We start from the raw sequence: 23,669 nt of genomic DNA, 5'->3' as shown, positions 1-23,669 counted from the left end.
TGTAAATGTTAAATGTGTTACATTTGTTGACATAACACACTAATAATTTGTTTGTGGTTACAGATGTTGACCTCAGGAGGAAGCACATGGCAGCATAAGGCCTATTTGTACAAACTTTCTGCCCAAACTGAGCTGCTGGAGGAGTTAACAGAGAACAGCATAGAGTGGCCGGGAAGCATCAGCTCAGCTGCAGAGGGTGAGTGTGTGAGCTTCTGTGCTCAATAAGAAGTGATCTTACCCAACACACACAATATGCCATCCAAGAAAATGGCTGTTCGAATAAGTGCAGTTTGACACGTGCTTGTTTCTGGACCTGAGGGAGGATGTTTGCATGCAGAGTTTGGTGTGTTTTATTAAGTGTATCTCCATGTGGGAGTAGTATCTTTGGTCTGCCTAAAACGGTAGCCTGGGGCTTACCTTTAACTTAACTCTGACAGATTTATGTGAAAGTGAGTCGCTTTTGGGGCCGTACATTTAAATAACGTGATTAGCTGAACTTGTCACATTATTCCTGTTTTGAGTTTTTACAAAGGCCTCCAGGGGGGAAAAAAAACAGAAGCCTTCTAGATATATGGAGTGAACAAATACAACTCTACATTTGTTTTATGTATAAGCAAGAAACACGTTTTAATAGAATGTCCACTCTTAAATGATGTTTTACAACTTTTTTTACTCAGAAAACTTATTAATGGACATTTTAAGAAGGTTTCTCCTGGAATCATTTTAGATTTTCTGTCAAATATTAAATTGAAAGATTCTAAATCATTATTATTTCCACTGTTTTTATTGCTACACGTGTATATTTTCGTATATTGGTTGTTTGTAAGACACAATCGTTGACGTATTGTAAACAGTGTTTAAATTGAAACACTGTTGACTTTGCCATGAATATCGCCATTGCGGCTGATATGGGCGCCAAAAATAAATAAATAAATATGTACCGTATAAGCAAGCAGCTTTGACCGACGGGTTACACTCAGACTGTTTAGTGCCGAGCAAAAGTGAAGAATACATAGTATGTGAATTAAATGAACAATACAACGATAGCAGCAATCCGTTATACAGCTGATGCACGATTCAGAAATTTGCCCACGTGAAAACAAACCAGCTTTGATGAGGCCTCGTCCCAAACAGTCCTCGGTTTGCTCCAGGTATAGACTGGAGTTTTTTTTAAGCCAAGTGTGAATTCCCTCCAAATTAACTGGAGCTTTTTTTTAGTTTACATCAAATTCTCTTCATGTCAGTTAAAGAGGTTATGACTGTAACATTCGGATTCTTGTGAAATGTAGTGTATATATGTTCCCAAACAGCATTTGCTACAGATAAAAATGTGTACACTGGCAGGTATAAAATATCTCTAACCCTGTCTGTCTGTGTGCTCAGTGCTGCCTGGGCTGGCGGAGCGGTCAGTGTTGCTGTCCCTGTGGTGTGAGTGTGCTGGTTCTGGAAGCCCGTTTCACAGCACAGTGGAGCGAGTCCTCAAGCACATGCAGCAACGCTTCACTGCACCACTGCAGGAGACTCACCCTCACAGCACAGACTCGGGTACACGCACCACACCACACCACATTACACTATACTACAGCCTCACATGTCTTACTCTTTCCTCTCTTTCCTGTTTAACTCTTTAAGCACCAAGACTTACATTCCTCACTCTTGTAAATACATACCTTGTCATATTAGTTTCACTATAATTACTGAATTCATAGTCATTACTATGAATGATATACTTTAAGGTGAATAGATGAACAAGAAGCTTGGTTTTTGCGGAGTTAACAATACAGAAATAATAGTTATCATAGTGGTAGGACCTGTCGGTTGGTGTAGATAGATTTCAGAACAGATTACAAAGGTAGGTTGTTTTGTGTTTGGTTCATGTGTACCTGAACATTACAGTACATCCTGTCATTAATTTAATCTCTCTCTCTCTCTCTCTCTCTCTCTCTCTCTCTCTCTCTCTCTCTCTCTCTCTCTCTCTCTCTGTGCGTGCAGTCATAAGGCTGGTGGTGACTGAGATGATGGACAGGAATGAGCTCGCCTCCACCCCTTCCTTTCTATCACAAGATGTTTTGACAGTGTTCCAGTTTTACAGCTACGCCACCAAGCACAATGTCACAGACATGGAGCAGCACCTGCTGGAGGTGGCCAGAGAGGGTATGACATATTTCCGTACACACGTAAAATCAATCCAGGATCACTTAGCAATGTGTCAGTCATTATCAATAACTGCCGTTAAAAGATATATAGTATTATCTAATCATTTCAGTTGTAGTTTCACTTAATTGTCTGAAGAAATGAATTACCTGCCCTATGCTATGACACTATAGTCAGATCTGCTTGTATATAGGCCTATAATTAATCAGCACCGTCTGCTCAGTAATATAATATCAACTTTAAACTGGGTCTTCGTTTAATTCGATAAAATCCTCTTCATTTTCACTGGAACTTGCATCACATAAGGGCCTTTTTTAATAGTTTTTTTTTTTTTTTTTTTTCTCCAGGTTTCATATGATCAGTTACTTCATTTCTGTGACACTGACTTTGGATGTTGATCACTGGGCGATCACAGAAATGAATGCAAAATCAAAGCAAACGCCGCAATATTCAGAGAAGTTTGCAATTTTTCAAAATTACAGCAGATTCGGTCCAAGACATGCACACAACACGCATTCAGCCAAAGCCCTCTCCGATTCATGTGCATCAAACATGAGTACAGCTAAAAGGTCTCAATTACCAACAAACATCTCTGCGAAAAGACCGTGCAAAACAATTTTGTGCAATTCTAGTAGTTTTCGGCAAAAAAAAAGCTCATTTTTTAAAAAGCCGCAGCAAAATAAAGCATTTTTGGCCACAACAATCACAAAAAAATTCCCCGAAATCGTGCACGGACTGACTAAGACAAAAGTGTGATATGAAAGCAGCTGATATTAATCAGCTGATATTAATATCTAGAGTCTGTCTGTTTTCATCACCCTTTTAGTTGAGAGCAGGAAATGTCATAAAAGGAAACCTTGCAAAATGTGCAACACACAAGTCTTGATGGAAACCTTTTCTCTGATGAAGCGAAATGTTTACAGTTGGTTTTTGCAGGAAATGAAAGAACTGTGTCAAGAATATTCAGTGCAAAGAAATTAGGTGCTGGTAGAAAAAAAAAACTGCAAACATTTTAAAAACTAATCTCCATTTTCTCTTTGCGTTATGAGCATAAAGTTACCAGAAATGGCTACTTAGACAGCAGCAGGTGACACTTTATTTTAGTGAAATAATAATCCGACTTCGAGCTAAAGACATCTTGAACATGATTGTTTAATCATTTAATAAATAAATCACGGCGTTGGCTCCAGTCTAGCAGGTGCCCTGCAGAAAGGCGGTGTCATAGTGCAGGATACTGTGTAGGAAATGTCCATATGTTACTGAGGTTATGTTTCAGCCAAAAATGACAAAGCCGTGAGCATTTGTTACTGAATAAACACTTATGCATGTTCAGATAGCAGTTTTACATGGTATGCAGTTACTGCTCTATGAATGATTCTCCAAGTAGGAACTTATATGATGCTGATTTTGTCTGTATCACGTTGGTCCTGCTGCCTGTTGATGAAAGTGATTTGAGTGTCAGGATACTGAAGATGTGCGTGTTTTGCATGTTGCAGCTGCGTTTGCGGAGCGTCTGAGCTCTGCCGATGTCGAGTGCTCTGTAAAAGAGTTGCAGGAAATGTCCATCACTGCCCTCCAGCCCCGTACACACACCCTGTGTGTTCTCGCTGGCCTCCTGACCTCTGATGACCCTGCCCTCAGCAAAGCTGCCTCTGCCTTTCTCTCAAACGCTGCCTCACATCCACTTTTTAGGTCAAAGGTCAGTGCCATTGACACCACAATCTCACTGACTCTCTTTTAATCAATCAGTGCATGTTGTTCTTTAATCCTGATTGACTCAAGAGGCTAAATGGAAGAGGTTCAGGCCTTAATTGTGTGTGTGTGTGTGTGTGTGTGTGTGTGTGTGTGTGTGTGTGTGTGTGTGTGTGTGTTGTCAGGCAGTGCATTGCTACACACAAACCTTATCAGAAGCAGGTGTACATGCACAAAGAGCTGCTTGTGTTGCTCTGAGCTGTCTGCAGGTCAGTACGAGCAGCACACTGATATGATTATAGTCGTGTGATTGTTGAATATGTTGAAAGCGATTGTGTTAATGAAAGAGTGGTCATCGCTGCGTTTTTGTCTCTGTCGCAGGCTGTGGAGAGCATCAGAGCAGTCGTGGCGCTGTGTGACTCTGCTGATGAGGAGCTCCGCCATATCGCCATACAGACCCTCCTCACATTCGGTATGTCGGCACTTTGCGTTGGCTTTTCTCAGTGAAGATAGACAATGTGCATTGTGTATCATATAAATCAGAGCTAAATCAGAGCAAGAATCAACTACATACTGTTCCAGATAAGCAGCTTGCATGACTGAATGGTGACAGCGGTTACCTTTTAATGCTTAACCATAAATGATTAGTATATTGCTGTAAATAAGACAATTCGAAGTGTTTGTTTTGGGGCTTCACATTATCATATACGACTAGCACCGCAGACTCTGAACAGATGAGACGCATCGGTTTGGAACTTGAAGCAGAGAATAAATGCATTCTTCTCCAGTCATCTTGGAAAACATTCTGGTTTTCCTTGTTGGCTTTTCTATGAGCAGCCCATTTTTTCCCCCCCGATCATTATTGAGGCGAGAGAGGGTAAATAAAATGAATCTACAAAAGTCTGTGAAAACAATTTTTCTTTTCTTTTTAAAGTGGTAAGAATATGTACTACACTTGCAAGGTCCTGTATATTGTATGTCAGAACATAAGAAACATTTCTCATACAGTTTATACTGCAAACCCAGTCAAACTTAACATTCAGTGGAAAGTTTCACCATCAGAGAGTGTTTGACGAAATGTGTATTTGTGTGCAGGTGAGGAGGGTCGGCTGGCATACGAGCAGTTGGACACAGTGCCAAGGGAGATGGTGCGACTGGGTACGCGTCGTGGCACTGCCGTCACCACTGCCTTCTGAGAGCAGCAAGTTCAAAAGCCCACGTTACCGTTCCTGTGTCCAACTGTCCCACTTATCCGGGGCACGAGAGGCGCTGTTCCTCACAAAACCACTCTGTACCAAGGCCTGATGCACAGATCAGTTCTAACAGTAGTTATAATTTTTTATCACCACTCACATTATTATCGATGTTCTTTCTGACTACCATTTAATTATTGGTTGGTAATAGTTGAGGTTCCTGAATTTGCACTTGTTAGAGGCATGTACATAGAACACATTATTGTCGTATTGTGTGGCGTATCCTACCTGAACTACCTGAGACTTGTGCTTTTCAGCTTCAGGGATTCTGAGGGACGTGTTTAATCTAACCCTCATAATTACTCAGAGTGTATATGTGAGTAAATAAGTCCTAACTATGGGCATCATTGGACAGAGTTAAGCTTGGCTCTACGGCATGTGGATGCTAATAAGAGAAGCACATACTGTATCTGTTTATCCAGACCTCGCATAACGTTCGCTTTGCTTTGCAGTGCCACTAATCAGCATCACACAAAGCTGTCTTGTTTGGAGTAATGAGCAGTAGGACGGTGACATGGTGGTCTGCCACTAGTGACTGAAGAGGCAAGCTTCTTCAGTGTTATCCTGCAGATTAAGTATTGCGTTAATATGGTGCGAATGCTCTGGTGAATGGCAAGAAGTGATGGACGTGTGTGTGTGCGCGTGCGTGTGTGTGTATGTTAAAATGCACTTTTTGGTATCTCAAGTAAGAAGTCTTAATAGATTTACTGTGAATTTGGTGTTAAGCTTCAATGAAGACTGAAAGTACAGTGCTCCGTGATCCAACTCGCTTCTGTGCCTCGTGTAACTGTACTACTGAGTCGCATTTTAACTGTGACAACTCATCGTTTCATCACTTTATTTATTTTATTATTTTTTTTAAATTTCATCCATGTATCTTTTTCTTTTTAATCACAAAACCGCATTGTATCCGCAATATACTAAACATAAATGCTTTCTTTGGTATTTGTGGTTACTCCATGCAACCACACACACTGTCACATTTTGATGTGTTTAATACTGTAAACTTTTAAATTGTTTTATTGATTACTTAATATCTTATCTTTTTGAGAGTACTGAAGTACTAATGTGCTTAGTAAGCACTGAAAATGTTTGTTTTTAGTGTTTATATTATATTAGCCTGTTATTTTGTCATCAGTCACTTACTTCACAAATTTCTAAAGCCATAATTCACACAAGAACAATATATGACTGGATTATTTTGTAATCTGTATCACAGAGCTTTGGCCTATTTTTCCATATTAGATCAGACTTTTTTGTTTTTGTTGTGTCCGATCTGCGTTATTCTCATTTCCACAGTATTTTTAGACTTGGCCATCAAGAAAACAATTTAACACCAGTCTCCAAGGGATTTTGTACATATAGTTCATGTGAGTTGTGTAACGAACATTGATGTGCTTTATATAAAAATCCAGGCTTACGCATACACCTAGATTCATTTTTACAAGTTCACTAACGAACTCCTGAGATCCTGTTAAATATTTTAGTATTATTTTTCATAACTGGTTTGAGATTAATACATTTTCATTAGCAGGGTAGAGGAGTGCTGTATGAACAGCTTTAGCACAACTTTGAATGAATGCAGCACTCTGGCTCTCAAACTTATTGTATAATATCTCCATTCACCTTTCTTCTTTGTGTTTATAATATTCCTCTGTCTGTTGCAATAAAGTTTATTTTTGGATAATGTTATTTACTGAAAGCATTCAAAAGCCCCTGTTTCCTTTTTTGTGCATGATTTGTATTGGTTAAACTTTTTTTAATATCCACAAAAGCTAATATTTTACACATATTAGTTGAATCTCATGTGAAACATAAAACATTTTGAGAAATTTAAATTTTTATTTATATATATATATATATATATATATATAATTGCTCAATTTTTTTTATATAGATAGAGATATAGATACATATATAGGTAGGTATATATATATAGAGAGAGAGAAATATACATTTATTTATTATATATACATATATATAATTGACATTTTATTCTTGTGGGAATCAAGACACCAAAATGTAATGAAATTTGGCAGTGACACAGAATAAAACCCTGACATATACCTGAATCAAGCCAGAGTAATAACTAATGAATCTCAAACAGTAGCAAATTATTTTACAATAAAATGTGTAGCTCTTGCAATTGTGGTATAACGAAACTGTCAAAATTAGATCTGTAAATGACCAAAAAATCTACATATATAGTCAATTAATACATCCAGGGCACAGCACTATAGCACTATAGATGCACTTCAAACGTTCAGATCTATTTTCATTTTGTTAGGTTATTCACATTGTCTTTTTAATGTGGCCTATTGCTGACAGCAGTCTGACCATTATTGCTTTCCTTTGGAAGAGTACATAGTAGTGAAATTTGCAATCAAATTTTGTTGTTGTCCAAGGCAAAAAGCAGTCGGTGTATCTATTTTCCATGTTTCAGAAGAAATAATTATGAATATGTTATGCTATTCTAACATGATGTGATTGCTATTATCCAACAGTTCGTTCTGGTTCACTAATTGGTGGGGTGTCCAAGAGTGCTGATATAACAGTACTGATAACAGAACTATGACAGTTCACTGTTTGTATAACTGTTCATTACATAAAATTCCAATTCTCACAATAGATCATTACACTGAAACTATACTTACTGTCAGTCAGTCAGTCTGTGTGTTGTATGGCAACATAAGTGATTTACAGTCTTTGTAGACTAGACCAGTGTGACCATGGCTTTGTATTATAACAGCTAAACTTATAGTCATGTGACTAAGTACACCCCATGGAAATTGATGGCTTTGACAAATTTGGACAAGTAAACATGTCATTTGAGTGCCTATTAATAAAGTTGATGTTTAAAAAAAACTACAAGGAAAATTAGATTTTTCAATCATTCATTTAACAAGAATGTCAATAGCTGTGATATTCTTCTGTGGAAGAAGTAAATACACCCTTGGCCTCAAAAGCTAGTATTGCCCCGTTTAGCAGAAATAACTTCTTGTAGGCATTTTGCATAATTGTCCACCGGTCTCGGACATCGGCTTGCTGGAATTTGACAAATAGTTAAGGGTATGGTAAGCAAATGTAATAAAGCTAGCAATGCTAGTTAGGGAACATCAACTCAAAGCTAAAGAGCACCAAGTTCCACAGTACTTCACCTGAAAAGGGCGTGTATTTATTTTTAAAATTAAAAAAAATATTTTTAAAAAACCACACACACACACACAGAAACACAACATACACCACTTACCATGGCAGAAGACAGGAGGCCAGCCAAACTGCAGAACCAGAACAAATTTGCTTGAGACTAGGGATGCACTGAATGTTCGGCCGAAAATAGCAAAAAAAAAAAAAAAAAAAAAAGCAGCATTTTCGGTGTTCGGCCGAATAAGTGAAAAGGCCGAATAAATTTGACCGACCAATGACGTGTATGATGACGTGACAAAATAGCCTAGCAACCAGAGTGAGACGCGCGAATTTCACGACCTCGATGAGGGGGTGGGCGCATGCACGAGCTACGTGCTCTTCGGGTGTTTACTGTGGACACGTGCACGTTTGTTTTGTTTCTGTTCCGGTCACGTCGCGAGATGTAAGGGAGTAGAGTATGGAAGCAGATAAAGACATTTAAGGGCAGGCAGACAAATCCTATATCTATAATACTCCGTGAGGTGTACAGGGACGCAAGCGGTATATATCCAATATAATCAGCCATATAGAACCCAATACAACCATTTTTTGCACTCTTGTCAATGCACTTTTTTGTTGTAGGCTACAGAGTGTTCCATTCTTTCAGCAGTCAGTTATAGGCCACAGAGTGTTCCATTCTTTCAGCAGTCAGTTATCGGCCTAACATAGGCTATTCAAGGGGGGGGGGGGTTGGGGGTTGGCCCTCAAAGATGACCACGTCAGAATATTTTTATTGTACTCATTTAAAATTATATTGTGCCTTGTTAGCCTATGCCTGCATGTTCAGTGTTAAATATTTTGAAATTATAGTTTTTGTAATTGATTTTTTTCTTTGAAAAGCAAGACAAAATAGTAAAAAGCACATTTTGACTTTCATTTATGCAATGAAAGTCAAAAAAAAAAAAAAAAAACAAAAACAAAAAAAAAAAACCCTTCGGTAGTCAGCCTAGTTTTTCATTATATTCGGTTTCGGCCAAGAATTTTCATTTCAGTGCATCCCTACTTGAGACTATTCAGAATAACTAATCTAAATTCAGTGCAGCAAGGAAAGACTCGTTTATAACTTGTCCAAGAAAATCAAGAGGAGTTAACATACCAAGTGCTGTGAAAATGTTTATAAAAAATATGGCTGTTTATTCATGTACATGTCAAATTTCACATATGTACAGATGTTCAAGTTTGAAAATTTAGACAGCAGTGAAGATAAAAAAAACCTTTAAAATATAAGAATTGCACATCACATGTTGATAAAGTCAAGAAACAAGTTAAAAAACAGCTTCTCACATGCCACAGTACTGAATTGTCCAAGGCAAGTTTAAACACTACTTTGAGTCATCGGAGACAGTGTTATCTTCTGTTTCAGTCACAACCCCTGTATTCTTGGCCTCCGCTTTTGTTTCCTCCTCATCCTCCAGATCACTTCCAGAGTCTTCATATTTGCACTCGGGACCTTCATCTTCCGCATCAAAGGCAATTTCTCGTAGTTCTTCCAAGTTGTCTGGACTTTTACCAGTTAACCGCTGTCACCAAAATAATAAGTTATTATTTTGAATAAGATTATAGCTACATTAATCATAACTGACAACCAAGACCTTACCTCAATCATGTCAGCCATGTGCTGAACATGCTGTGCTAGCTCCTGTAGTTCATCATTTTCACTTTGCAGCTCAGCAATCTGCTCATCTTTGGTTTCTATTTCTTTGTGAAGCTGTTGGGAAAACATTTGTCAGTTAAGAGAATCAACTTTATTACCCTGACCATATACAAGTGCTCTCAGGTTAATAAATACAAAGTCTTGTAACTGTTCAGCAGGTTTTGTTCATTAGAGGGCAATAAAAACAAACATTTACCATTGCAATTCATGTCTAAATAAGGTGACAGTGTGACATTTAGCTTACAAGAACCATTAAACTGGGTATGCTCACATTTAATATACCTTGTGAGGCTGGTTTTTTTTTGGTTGACTCATGACTCAGACAAGGACTCATCTACGCTGAAAGAGTAGCCAGTAGAGCAGGGTAAATGCTAAATTTACTGACCTTCTCATTCTCCTGGAGAATGTTGAAAAGGGCTTTCCGTCGTTCCTCTGCCAACTCCTTCCAGTAAGAAGAGGTAGGGGTTTCTGGGGGGGAACACACAAACAAAAACCATTACATATTTGGGACCAGGTGTGACATCCCTGACTTAACTACACAATATAACTTATGAGTTGGAAGTGTCCTGTTTGAGTTTAACACCGATGTAATTTCTAGTATACTTGGTCCTGTATCTAGACAACAGGAGAGAATATGTGACTAAAGCTCATTCAACTAGAGTTACCTTTGACCATCAGCTCATAGGCTTCCTGAGAGATTCCTTCAGTTTGGTTTTCATTTTCTGCATTGGCATGTTTCACTGCCACTTCAGCTTTAATTCTCTTTGAGCCTTTCACCTGGTCAGCACCCCATATCTTCCGCTTAGGAACAGTCTTCCCAGGCTAGAGAAAGAAAAAAGTTAAGATTAGACCACAAACCTTTTCTTAATTCAGTTTAGCTGAACACACTTTACTCAACATAGCTGATCATGTGTACCTCAATCTTCCCAAGAGGCTTATTTACAGCAGATGGTTGGAGGACCTGAAGCGTTCTCCTCCTGGAAGATGCCCCTGATGTTTGTGTTGTAAAAAAATTCTGTAAGACACAATGAGGATAGATTATGAGGTTGACAAGTGGCATCATGCGAGCATTACCAGCTCAAAAATATAAGGTGGTTAAACAAAATGGTCTGAAGTGACAAACTACACTGCTCACCCCGCATACCAAAACATTCCCACGGCTCCTTCGTCTCCACTTACACTCGTTAACTGTCATTGTGAGACATAAGCAAGCACGGTAGCTAAGCAGCACTGTGTACGCATGCCTAGCTAGCGTGGGAAAGGGGCAGGACAGTCAGCTACATCAGGCAAAACACCTCAAATTCCCACAGTCAGCCATTGGTCCTTACATATTATCTTACCGCATGAATCCAACCGCACAAACTTGCTTTAAAAAAAACACACCTCATTACTGCCAACTACGAGTTAGTTAATGTTTCCACCCACAAACAGTGGCAGTAGTTAACAGGATTAAACACCAGCACACAATGCAACAAGATGTGCTTTAGAGGGGCAATGATTAATTTAACTAGTGAGACCAGGGTTCATTTACATAGAAGACTTTTACATAGAATACACAACCTAATGGGCAGGGATACTAATGGGGATACTTTCCCCATTTTAAAAGGATCGCTCACACCAATTTCTAAAATGGTCAACTCGTCTGGGTTGGCTACTTCAGACTGGTGCTGAATCACAACACTTGAGGGGTCAGTGTGTAGGCAGAATGCAAACTATATTGAAATATTTGTAAGAAAACCTCACGTTTACCCAAACCATAGCCATTTAGAAACAATTACATCCAAACCTAATGAAAACAAAAACTTTACACGTACCTTTACATTTACACAATGATTCTCCACTTGCTTCGTTTTTCGGACAGAACTCATTTCTTCAGTTACCTGTGGACAAATAAGACAAAAATCCCCTTAAAAAAAAAAAAAAAAAAAACACAACGAACAGTTACCTACCCATACATTAGTGAATTTATTCAGTGTGGACATCCCATGAGCCTTCTCCAGCTCCCAAAAGCTCAATGGGATTTGTCATTTTAACAAAACAACTTCACAAAAGGTGTCAGTTAATGCGACCATTATACATCTAATTTATTGGACAACTGAATAGGATTACATCTAAAGCTTGTAAACGAGTATAAACAACATTAACCCAACAGCAACTTTTAGCTAACAGAAAGCTACACATTTTAACACTCCCATTATGTTGAGGGGGATAAATAATAATAATAATAATAATAATAATAATAATAATAATAATAATACTACTACATTATGTTACAGTCAAAATGCCTTCCACAGTTTAAATACAAACAAAAACAGTAAACAGCAGCTTAGAACAGTAAACCTTTATTATGGTTTGCCATAATAAGACAAGCCATAAGAAGAAATATTTGCATGAAAACTAAATGCGGAGAGTATAAAAAAAGTTCTAACAGAAGAAGAGATTAAGCAGTATTTCAGACTCCTGAAATGTGGAAATAGGTCAAACACGTTTGGGATCTGTGGGTAGAAAACTCAACAGGACCAAACGGCAACAAGTCAATATGATGTACACATTTGCCAGATTTTATACGAAAGTTTGTATTACATATAAATATAAAAATCAGCTGCGACCGCTTACTCCACACTAAGGGCTGCCAGGGTGTAAAACCCCCAGGTATAACTAATACTAAATATTGTAATATTTGCCAAGCATGTCCAGAACTAAGGCATGGCAACTAACTAAAATAACCAAAGTAACAGGTTGGTCTATTGCAGCTTCCGCACAACATGAACTATAATGTAGTTTGGAAATTACTGAGTGAAAGAAAAGCGACTAGCTAACAAGCTAGCTAGAACCCAGGCGCCAAAACCGAGCTAAACAAACAAAGCAAGAACAGTCGCCACTCAGTGGCTTGGTCAGTTGGGATAAATTTGCACCTTTAATATCTGTATACCATGTTGATATTTCTGTAAAGCTGCTTTGAGACAATGTCTATTGTAAAAAGCGCTATACAAATAAAATAAATAAATAAATAATAATAACAGCGCCATGAAACACAAACCTTTAGACGTTTAACCAACAACGAAAGATTACAGAAAGAGCTAGTCAAAATGGTTAGCCGGTTAAAAAGGTAGCATAAACGAACTATTTAAAAAGGGTCAGTTATTTCACAGACCGCCCACTACAGACTTTTAGGTGAGCTAGCTGGCTAGCTATCGAAACTTCCACAAGAAGACTTTTGCAAATTCTTAACAGTAAATTTTTCAGAAGTAAACAGATCACTGCCACAAACACACAAACACAACCAGATTACCTGAGTGCAAATGTGGCGACTTTACTAATCAACTTCTTCAACACACTGCTTTTAAGTACAACGCTGAAATATGAACTGAGAAGCGCGCGCGCCACAAGCTTAAGTAGCGTCCCCGTGTTTGATCACGTGACTCCGGGACGCGCAAAACAAATCTTCCTAGTGACTCGAGTCATTTAGTTCAATTCACTGAACTGATACGAATCGTTTACTCAGTTGATGGTTCAGGGTTAAGACTAGCGGAGGAGGAGGAGGAGCTGCAATTTACACCATATTTTAGAAACTGTTTACAGTGGACCCTGTATAATGTTTTGATTTTCCTGTCCTAACAAGCCTGATTTTACTAAGCAGGTAATGTTAGCAGGTCCTGCCCCAGAATCACTAAAGCCAACAGGTATATACAGCAGCACCAGTGTCGGGGATCACTGAAGTTCCACATTGATATGCCTCTATTACCAAAACATTAAGATTTGTATACAACGTTTAAAACCATGGGGGTAGAGAACTGCACAAACATGCGTTATGTCTCTTCTTCTTCTTCTTCTTCTTCTTCTTCTTCTTCTTCTTCTTCTTCTTCTTCTTCACCATAATAGCTGATTGGATTAAGTTTTGGTGTGAACAATTCAAGAAAGGAACAGAGTCTCAAAAACAGCAGCCCATATATTTTTGTCACATGTAAACCACGTGACGTCTTGAAGAGGTTGCCAGATTTTTAACGAATAATAAAAATTTTGCTAGACGATGTCGAGGATTCAGAGAAAAGTTTCAGACGTATGAATGGGAGCTCGCGATTACATTTTAGAAATGTATTCACATGCCAACCATACTAATTAGAATATGGCTAGAAAGGAATTTAAACGTATAAGTTCTATTATTGGTCAAACAGTTGTACCAAGTAGACGTCTCAGTGTGTTTGACAGGGATCTGGCAACCCTTCAACATCACAACTGCCTGATGTCCGTCGTCAGCCATTTTAAGTTGTTTGTTCAGTGTGGGGCGACGGGTTGTTGTTCTTCAGACCGACTGGGATCAAGGCCGAGGTCTCGAAGAACCGCTCGAAAGACATTTTATACAACTCTTTTGTAATTATGGGTCCACCGCGAAGCAAATCTAGTCGTCTATTATCCGAAAGAAGGGAGAATCTGAATTGGTTTGTCAGTTTATCTTGACATGGCACGAGAGGTTTGGTTGGTTGGTTTTGACGACTGAGGAAAAGCTTGAAAACAACGCAGCGGAGAGAAACTAGCTCGGCAACAACTTACGCTTTTGCACGCGAGAGTTTATTTTAAAGTTTGTTATTTGATAGCAGAGTATAAGGTCGTGGTTTCACATTTCAGTAGTTTCACACAATGATACTTGTGTTACGGTAGTTAGCTGTTACAGAAGTGAGCTAACTGAAGTAGCCACGCCACGCACTTCCCATCTCTGCTAGCATAACTAGCTAGTAAAGAAGAAACCAGGTAGAAAATGTAACGGTCAGACCGTCAACACACGTTAGCTAGCTAGCGAGCTATCATAGAGGAATTGTTATTACTCTGACATGTAGCTGACGGTTAAGTGAACTCTGCTGTAGTTGGCGTGGTGTACGCAAAGCTTTGCTGGTTAAGTTTCGTTAGCTGGTGGCTACAGGATGGGGAACTTCAACAGCGGGGCCACAACAACAACCCTTGGGTCAGGTGTATGGCCATAAAGCCCAACATGTCGAGTAGTCTGTACCTTGTTCTTGCACCTGGTGCCAAGTCCTTCAGGCATCTCCGTTTCTCTGCCATGGTCGGCTTTCTTCTCCCCTGTCATTCAGCTGCGCGTTACTGAGAGTTTAATGCATCAATATGAATACAAATAACATGTGTCGTGGAAGAGACTCCAAAATCCACCGTAGTCAGGACTAGAAAGGTTGTTGTTATTGAACTAGAGTAAGGTTGTGCAACTTCAAGGTGTAAAAGCTATAAGGCTATACTCCTCCTTTACCAAAACTAGACAAAAAGAGCTATTGGCATGGATTTCAGTTGTTTTTATCAGCTCTAAAATGCTGGTTTGATATTTGGTGAGCACGGAATTACGTTGCTTTTTCTATTTATGACAATTTGACTTTTTACTTCAAACATGATGTGATAGATATCCAGATTCAAATTGTTAAGCCCCTGGTGCATTACCTAATATCAATCTAAAAATGACTTGATTTCAATTTGGAAGGTTTTTTTTTTTCCCTTAATTAGGTTTAGTGGATATTACAAGTCAGTGCTGGATATTTTCTTTCTTGAATTGTTCAAAACACCATAATTTGAATAGCATAGCCTGCTCTCTGGGAGCACTGAAAGCAGAAAAAGGTGATTTAAAGGAAATAAGTCTTTACTATAAAACCATGGGAGACCCAAACTCTCGACGAAATCAAACCCGAAACCGACTCCGTGCCCAGCTACGGAAGAAACGAGAATCCTTGGCTGACCAGTTTGACTTCAAAATCTACATTGCCTTCGTGTTTAAGGAAAAGGTGCTTGATGCATTGACCTGAAATACTTATAGTGCAGTTGACACTTATTCCCAAATGCTTTTTAATCTTTAAGTCCTTTTAAGTTGTTTACTTTTTTTGAGGGGGGGGGGGTACTTTTAATAGCCAGCTTATTGGATTAGAACTATTGTAACATAAAGCACAACACTTGTCGTTAATTTTATTGTCTCACTTTATGCAGAAAAAGAAGTCTGCACTTTTTGAGGTAGCTGAAGTGGTGCCTGTCATGACCAACAACTATGAAGAAAATATCCTCAAAGGAGTGAAGGATTCAAGCTACTCCTTAGAAAGTTCTTTGGAGCTTTTTCAAAAAGATGTTGTGCAGTTGCATGCCCCTCGCTACCAATCTATGCGCAGGGTAAGAAATGTTGAGCTGAGGGGTGAATCGTCATTTTATTAGTTTGATTAGAATCAACAACCATGGAGTTTTACAAACATCAAGGGCTTCAGATTATTTACGTACGAGTGTCTGGTCACAATTCTCAAATTAACAAAAACTTGTATATAGTGACCTTTTTTCCCCCAAACCTGTGCAACTTTTATTAAGCATTGGTTCACATAAACATCCCTGTACCAGAACATTAGTGGTTATTCTAAAGAATTGGTAGTATAAAGTTATTTAAACCAATATGAGTATCTTTAAATAAAAATGATTTGCCATAGTATTTGTAGTTATTACATAATCTGCAGCAACGCACTTAAAATAATCTTTATACACAAACACTCAACAATTGTTTATTTCGTTTGTCAGGTTGGGTGTTTCAGCACAGTAACATGTCTTGTAGTTTCTTTGTCGTCTTGGGTACTTTACTGTTATGGTCACTGTGGAATCCGGCAGGGAAATGTTTCAGGCTGAGTACTGTGTCCTAACCTGAACAGTGACTGATTTTGTGTTTTGGAGGAAACAAATTTCAGTGTGGAATACTAATGACCTTATGAAGCATTGTTTTGTTCTATTGTACACTGATTGTAATTATGTGTTCTCTTTCTAAAGGATGTAATAGGTTGCACACAAGAGATGGACTTCATCCTTTGGCCCCGCAATGATATTGAGAAGATAGTGTGTCTTCTGTTCTCCAGATGGAAGGGAGCAGACCACGAACCCTTCAGGCCTGTTCAGGTGACTATTTCCTACATGATATATTAGTTTTATGCTTCATAAGGTGTTAAAAAGTGGAGTAGTATTAACATCTGTATGTGTTTGTTAAATTCATATTTATTTGTTTTCAAAGGCTAAGTTTGAATTTCATCATGGGGACTATGAGAAGCAGTTTTTGCATGCTCTTGGCCGTAAGGACAAGGCTGGGATGGTGATGAACAACCCAAATCAGTCTGTGTTTCTTTTCTTGGACAGACAGCACTTGCAGGTAGGTTGTGCTTGGACACTGATATAGGCTAGGAATATTTAAGTACACCCTCATCATTTTTACTGTTCATGCTCTTTCTGCAGACTCCAAAAACCAAGGCCACAGTTTTCAAGTTGTGCAGCCTCTGCCTCTACCTGCCACAGGATCAGCTGACCTGTTGGGGGGTCGGAGACATCGAAGACCACCTCCGCCCATACATGCCAGATTAGCAGAGACAGAAGATTCCTGCCCCAAGGCCACTGAAGCAAGTTGACCTCATACCCATCTCAGTTGAATAGAATTGAACTTGTGTGTGGAACTCTCCTTTTTTGTTAACCACTCATTTTCATTCTGAAGTTCATTTTAGTTCATTTTTATATCCCACCTACCAGACAGTTTTGGTTCGGTTCACCCATTTATCCTACCCTTAACCTGTCTGCCTTTATTTGAACTTGCACGAACATTGCTTTTTTTTTTTTTTTTTTTTTTTTTGAGTGGTTGTTCTCTTGGAGCAGCACTGTCAACACCACCAATCACAGAAGGAACTCTTTAGTGGGGGAATATAGCAAAAGCAAACCAATGTCAGGGGTGCCTTAATTATGGGGCTCTTGTGTTGGACTGGTTCTGATATCAGTGTCATGAGTGGATAGTTGACTTTGTCTTTATTTTGGGGGAAAAGGATTGTTTTAAGATTAATGACAATCAGTGACGGGATTAAACAGCCTTCATAGTCTTAGTGAAAAGGCTAATTTTAGTAGGTGAACAATACTTGGTAAAGAAATTGATTTGGGGTAGACATTGCTTCTCATTCTTTTCATCTGCCTGAGTTTTGCTGGACATTTTATTTTGAGTGTCAATTCTTGCTTATTACATGTTAAGCTCCTTCATATATTTTGTTGCAATTTCTGTTTAGATGTGAATATGGACATTAGAAGAGGGTCTGTTGGGTGAATTGTAATGGGTTTATTTTTTTGGGCTGTGGGTATTCTGAAACCAATGAGCAGTTCATGCACTATTCATTCATGCTACTGATACCTGATTTTGTTTTTGTTGGTGGATCTTCAATGGGCAACTAATGCTTAAATCCATGTACCTAACAAAAGAATTGTTGTGGAAAAATTCAGTGCACCTTTTACATTTTGTTTGTCCCCCTCCCCCTTGTTTTCAACCACCCGCTGTCTTTTGAGTACTAATGATCATAAGCTAGCTCTGTCGGGTAATAAAGCATACAATCTGCATTTTCCTGCCCGTTCCAAATCTCTGAATCATACGAAAAGAGATCGCTGTGTTCATGATTTATTCATTTTGTTTGTACTGATTTAATGCTACACTGCTGAAGATATCCCAATACAGTGCAAGCTTTGAAAATCTCTTGTGGTGTTTTATTATATACAAATGTTTATTTGTTCCATATTTCTCAGACATCATGTTAAAAATCAGCTGCCGAGGTGCTTTGTGTGTCTTCCCTGGGCGATCAGTTTCCCGTTAGCTTTGTTTGTTAAATCCACAGTCGCGAATCCCAAAGTTCGTCCTTGCTTTAAAACCTGCGCAGTTATCAAGATGTCTTCTCCAACCTTGGCTGCATTCATATACCTGTCAACACCAGAGGGGAAACTGTCAGCTGAGAAATTCAACACATTGTTTATCATGAATATGTCAGTACAAAGTACACACTACTGGACTACTAGCTGGCATACAATTTTTGACATTTTATTTAAAACAGTAGTGTGCAGTTCTGGAAACACTTCATCTTAAACTTAATGTTTTGTTCACACAGCAATCAGTCATTTTGATTTTACAGTAAAGTTAAATTAGTAGCAATATTCACCCAGTGACCACTTTTTTTTCTTTTTAGATAGATCTATATTGTAGCTCCACTTATTGGCTATTTTTTGAGGTAAACATACCATACATGAGTACAACTACTGACCCTAACCCATCTGTTTCTATGTACAATTTGTCTGCTTCCCTCTACTCCATCTATCCATGGAAAGAAACCACTGACTCTGTTTGTTTGCTGGATTGTTCTCAGCACAGCAATGACACGGGCCCTGTCATGTGTGTGACACTGATATGAATGCATCAGGTTCAGAAGCATTCCTGGGGTTTTTTAAACACCTCAACAACCAGACATATCTGGCAGTGTTTAAAGGTTAGAGGACAATTATCACAGATTGTGCATGAAAAAAACAGTCTCTAACTTCAACCTATAAGGTTTACCAACAATGCAAGTGTGTCTAATAGTGAGGGTCCCTTTACATTGATGAATGGAGTACACAGACCTGACAAATTGCATAGTAACAGATGGGCTGCAATCAGCAGTTATACTGTATTCAAGGTAATAAAAACCTTGGGGACATGCTGTTGCAGGAAAATAATCAATGCCAGGGTAGTGTTATGTGGCGTGACATGACTATCTCATATCGAAAACATAAACTAGCAGCTCTACATCTGACTTCCAAAAAGTACTTCTAAAAATACTAAATAAGTGATATCTTACAGAAAACTAAACCATATTCACATCATAATTACACATAAAAAAAATATCCCTGTGTAAACTGTTATTATCGAAACAAGTATTAGAATTAGCTCATTAATATAACCTTTGATTTACAGCTGGCACTACTGTCAAAGCGCGGTGGCTTAGTGTTTCGTGTGGCGTTATTCCCTGTTTACATTCGTGTTTTTGTTTTAAAACGGCGTTTTAAAATAAAAACGAACCTCGTGCACACTGGCGTTTCCGCTGTGTGTCGGAAACGATCTCCGTCCACACTACACGGTCGAATAAGCATGTCACGTGACCATTCATGCACACTGGGCATGTGCGTACAAGTGTAAACAGGAAGTTGGTTGCTAGTCAGCGGTAGGCACAACAAACCGGCGGTCCATGTAGGACTTACGCCGCTGGAAATGAGATTTTTGCCGATTATTCTAATCATAGGTTGCCTCTTGCGCATGTAGGCAGCTGCAGTATTATGAAATACAGAATTTAACTGCAAAATGGCTGCTAAGAATGACAACAAAGTCAGCAAAGCTTGCGGTTCAGTCTCCGTGTTGTGTGTACGATCGAGGTAGTGTAATGGTCATATGGTAGGAGCTTGACGAATCAGGGAAGGATACGCAATTATCTAGAAGACCCAATCAGGGGGCGAATGTAGGCGAAGCCACGCCTACATTTTGGTCGAGCCCGGTTTTTTCAAACTAAAACGGGTCTTCGGCGTTTCCAAAAGTCTCCGTTTTCGAGGGTCGAAAACGCCGGAGTAGTGTGGACGACAGGCGTAACCGTAGCAAAAGTTATGCGTTTTACACTGTTTTACACAGCCACAGGGCGGCTGTGGCTCAGGTGGTAGAGCGGGTTCGATTCCTGGCCCACATGACTCCACATGGCGAAGTGGAGCAAGACACTGAACCCCATGGCAGCTCTACTACCATTGGTGTGTGTGTGTGAATGGGTGAAGGAGACACAGTGTAAAGTGCTTTGGATAAAAGCGCTATATAAGTGCGCCATTTACAACGAAAATGCACTAGTGTAAACAGGGCCTTTGTGGTTAGTCTTACACCTCCAGGGTTATGGGTTTGATTCCCGCCTCTGCCATGTGTGTGTGGAGTTTGCATGTTCTCCCTGTGCTGCAGGGGTTTCCTCTGGGTACTCCGGTTTCCTCCCCCGGTATAGCAAATGGATGGACTACTGTCAGAGGTGTAGATACCAGACAGTTGTACCCCATAAATTATAAACTGAGTGCATTAAACCCACAAAACTCTTGCACATATCTTGGTAATATCTTGTTGACAAAATGACCTGGACTAATTACATTTATGTAATATAAATATAATTTAATGATATAATTCAAAATCAGGACAGTTTCCGTTCATTTTATGATGGTTCATTCTGACCCGGACAGAACATTAAGTTTAAGCCTGTGTGACGCCTACAAATGTATTGTCACAATTGTTAAGTTGTTTTGTGTATTGGCCTGTATAAAAGGAACAATTTGAATGTATTTTTTGCAATGGATTTGAGTAGTATTTTTGAGGGTGCAATTGCTTGATTATGCCACAAGGCGGAAGCATCGCGCAGCCCTACTAGCGCTCACATAAATGAACATTGCCCCTTGTGGCATAATCAAGCAATTGCACCCTCAAAAATACTACTCAAGTCCATTGCAAAAATACATTCAAATTGTTCCTTTTATACAGGCCAATACACAAAACAACTTAACAATTGTGACAATGCATTTGTAGGCGTCACACCTGCTGATCTTTCTTAGCAATAAACACTTTACGTGATGTTCATGTCGACGCTGACTCCAGGTGCTCCTCTCTCCGTGTACAGGAATGCAGTAGTAGAAATCACATCGACCAGAGTGGCGGTCAGTCCGCCGTGTAAGGTCCCTCCTCGGTTAGTGTGCTCCTCTTCCACTTTCATCTCACACACTATTTTCCCCGGACTGGCTGAAACCAACTCGACCTGTTTTCATAGTCACCACATGCTCATAATCTCTCTGTATCACAACGCACGGCAAAAAGCAACAACCAAATACTGTATACATAAGAATAATTTTAGCAAAATTGCTCCTAAGTGTAACATTCTGATGGCAGAAATTAATCATAAACTTAAATCTCTCAATCTCATCAATAACACCAAAAATAACAGATTATTGAAATATTATGACTATCACTAACCACTGAAGTTTTTTTTTCCTCTTAAAAAACGTTATTATTATTATTATTATTATTATTATTATTCGTTCAAATTATTGAAGATATTGGGGATTGTTTTTTTGTTTTTGTTTTTTAAACCAGGGACATCACAATTCATCTTTGCAAGTTGATTCCTTATACTTATACAAGTTTGTTTTTTTAATGTTTGTTTGGTTTTGTTTTCTTTTTTTAGTGGAACCTTTCCAAACATGTCTACTCATCTATCCAAACGAGGCTTCATCTAATTAAACATGCATAAATTTATAAATTTACATACTTTATAAAACCAAAATATATAGTATTTGATGTAAGAATTAACATGTTAATTACAAAACATTTTGTTGCAGTGTAATAAAAATAATAATAATAATAATAATCCCCCCCCTCCCCTCCCCCCATATAAAATCTATCATAAATCCATCAAAGACCAGTATTTTGAGAAGTTCCTCTGCACTAAGCTTCTAAATCGGGACAAATTCGTTGTGTAAAGAAAAGTTTAATGAATGTATACGTGTAATAATTATCATAATCTGTTATTGCTACCTGTAGTGTCTTTGCCAAAAAATGTACATTTAGGAGTTGGGTTGGAAATGAGTCTCTTCAAGGTTACCTTAAAGGTGAGAAAGACTCTCACTCACCTTACTTAACACACGGTCAAATCCAGGAGACTCCAGCATGGCCCGCATCACCTGCCTCAGTGAATTTATTGATAACGAAACCATTTTCTCACTTTATCAAATATCAAACAAACTGCAGACCAGATTCCGAAAACCGGCTAATGACAACAGAAGGAATGTCTCTCTTCTAGACCATTTATCAAAATAAATGTCTGTGTCAGTGACGTTCTTAAGGCATTGTTTTTTATACGAACTCATATGAATTTCAATGCAACTATATATAGTAAATTTATGTATTATTATTATGTGTATATATATATTAGGTAACATTGTGCTTTTTATCTTAAAATATTTAACTAAATAACCTTATGAACGTCAAAGCAATTATTATGAAGAGCGTAGAAACGGAAAACTAACTTCCGTTCCGCCAACCACATTTGCTCGAGTAGAAACATAGACTGCGGCACCATAGGGCCGGAATACAATTTCGACAGATGCGATTTTAGCTCACTACAGAATCTTTTAAGAATGAATGACACAGAGTTGTGTTCTTTAGTTTTTCTTGCAACATTTGGCAATATGTGACGCTATTACAATAGTCCCAGTAACAATAAAAAGTACATTTTGATAGTTTTTTCCCCATAACAAAACATACACTGTGCAGCCAAAAGTTTGTGGACACCAGACCGTCACACCCATGTGTGGGTCCTCTCCAAACGGTTACCACAAAGTCGGAAGAACACAAGTCTATACAATGTCTTTGTATGCCGTAGCATTACAGTTTGCCTTCACTGAACCTAAGTGGCCCAAAGATGTTCTAGCATGACAATGCCCCTGTGCACAAAGCAAGGTCCATGAAGACATGGTTTGCCAATGTTAATCTGAAAGAAATTGGTGACATGTTCAGTGGCTAGATAACAAATATTAATAAATAATGGACAACTTTTTGAGTTTAGAGGAAAAGGTGCACGTTATTCTTCGTCATATAACACAGTCACACAGTAAACCTCACATTAAATGAAGCAGAATAGTGTCTGACTGCACCGCAGCCTCAGCAGGTCTCTCTGGCTTGATGTTTGCACAGTTAAACTATTTACATTGAAGTATAGTATGTATCTATAAATACTCTAGCATCTGATTGATATCACTGGTAATGTGGGTACACAGTGTAATAGTGTTTTCCTCTTAGTGCTGTGAGATACCCAGATTTTAACAGTGTAAGCTTTTTACTATATCAACTTCAGTACATGACTACAGCTCGACATTTT

At 38.6% G+C, this 23,669-nt stretch overlaps 4 protein-coding genes across 6 annotated transcripts in view; 2 read left to right on the top strand and 2 right to left on the bottom strand.

Annotated features, from left to right (window-relative positions):
- Positions 1-6,821, top strand: part of ripor2 (RHO family interacting cell polarization regulator 2) — a 49,178-nt gene extending 42,357 nt beyond the window's left edge. For 2 of the 3 annotated variants that reach the window (XM_053612717.1, XM_053612719.1), the window contains 7 exons: positions 64-196; positions 1,384-1,545; positions 1,993-2,154; positions 3,651-3,853; positions 4,032-4,115; positions 4,228-4,318; positions 4,942-6,821. In XM_053612717.1, coding sequence (XP_053468692.1) covers positions 64-196; positions 1,384-1,545; positions 1,993-2,154; positions 3,651-3,853; positions 4,032-4,115; positions 4,228-4,318; positions 4,942-5,042 — 936 coding nt within the window. In that variant the 3' untranslated portion in view covers positions 5,043-6,821. The remainder of the gene's footprint in view (positions 1-63; positions 197-1,383; positions 1,546-1,992; positions 2,155-3,650; positions 3,854-4,031; positions 4,116-4,227; positions 4,319-4,941) is intronic. The other variant, XM_053612718.1, reaches the window with a different exon arrangement.
- A 2,390-nt stretch (positions 6,822-9,211) lies between these two features.
- gmnn (geminin DNA replication inhibitor) lies at positions 9,212-13,342 on the bottom strand. The gene is made up of 7 exons (XM_053613111.1): positions 13,232-13,342; positions 11,754-11,819; positions 10,856-10,954; positions 10,605-10,761; positions 10,325-10,407; positions 9,883-9,993; positions 9,212-9,805 (listed from the first exon to the last, which is right to left on the bottom strand). The coding sequence occupies exons 2-7, from the start codon at positions 11,805-11,807 to the stop codon at positions 9,608-9,610; spliced, it is 702 nt and encodes a 233-aa protein (XP_053469086.1). The 5' UTR covers positions 11,808-11,819; positions 13,232-13,342; the 3' UTR covers positions 9,212-9,607.
- An 851-nt stretch (positions 13,343-14,193) lies between these two features.
- c24h6orf62 (chromosome 24 C6orf62 homolog) lies at positions 14,194-18,454 on the top strand. The gene is made up of 5 exons (XM_053613112.1): positions 14,194-15,719; positions 15,919-16,095; positions 16,732-16,857; positions 16,970-17,104; positions 17,188-18,454. The coding sequence occupies exons 1-5, from the start codon at positions 15,591-15,593 to the stop codon at positions 17,311-17,313; spliced, it is 693 nt and encodes a 230-aa protein (XP_053469087.1). The 5' UTR covers positions 14,194-15,590; the 3' UTR covers positions 17,314-18,454.
- Positions 18,366-22,611, bottom strand: acot13 (acyl-CoA thioesterase 13). The gene is made up of 3 exons (XM_053613113.1): positions 22,423-22,611; positions 21,367-21,551; positions 18,366-18,676 (listed from the first exon to the last, which is right to left on the bottom strand). Exons 1-3 carry the CDS (start codon positions 22,504-22,506, stop codon positions 18,520-18,522), a joined length of 426 nt encoding a protein of 141 aa, XP_053469088.1. The 5' UTR covers positions 22,507-22,611; the 3' UTR covers positions 18,366-18,519.
- Between the last annotated feature and the right edge of the window lie 1,058 nt (positions 22,612-23,669).

This window comes from Ictalurus furcatus, chromosome 24 (assembly GCF_023375685.1).
Source record: "Ictalurus furcatus strain D&B chromosome 24, Billie_1.0, whole genome shotgun sequence".
In the NCBI taxonomy this organism is placed as follows: domain Eukaryota; kingdom Metazoa; phylum Chordata; class Actinopteri; order Siluriformes; family Ictaluridae; genus Ictalurus; species Ictalurus furcatus.
This window is presented reverse-complemented; position numbering and strand designations above follow the sequence as displayed.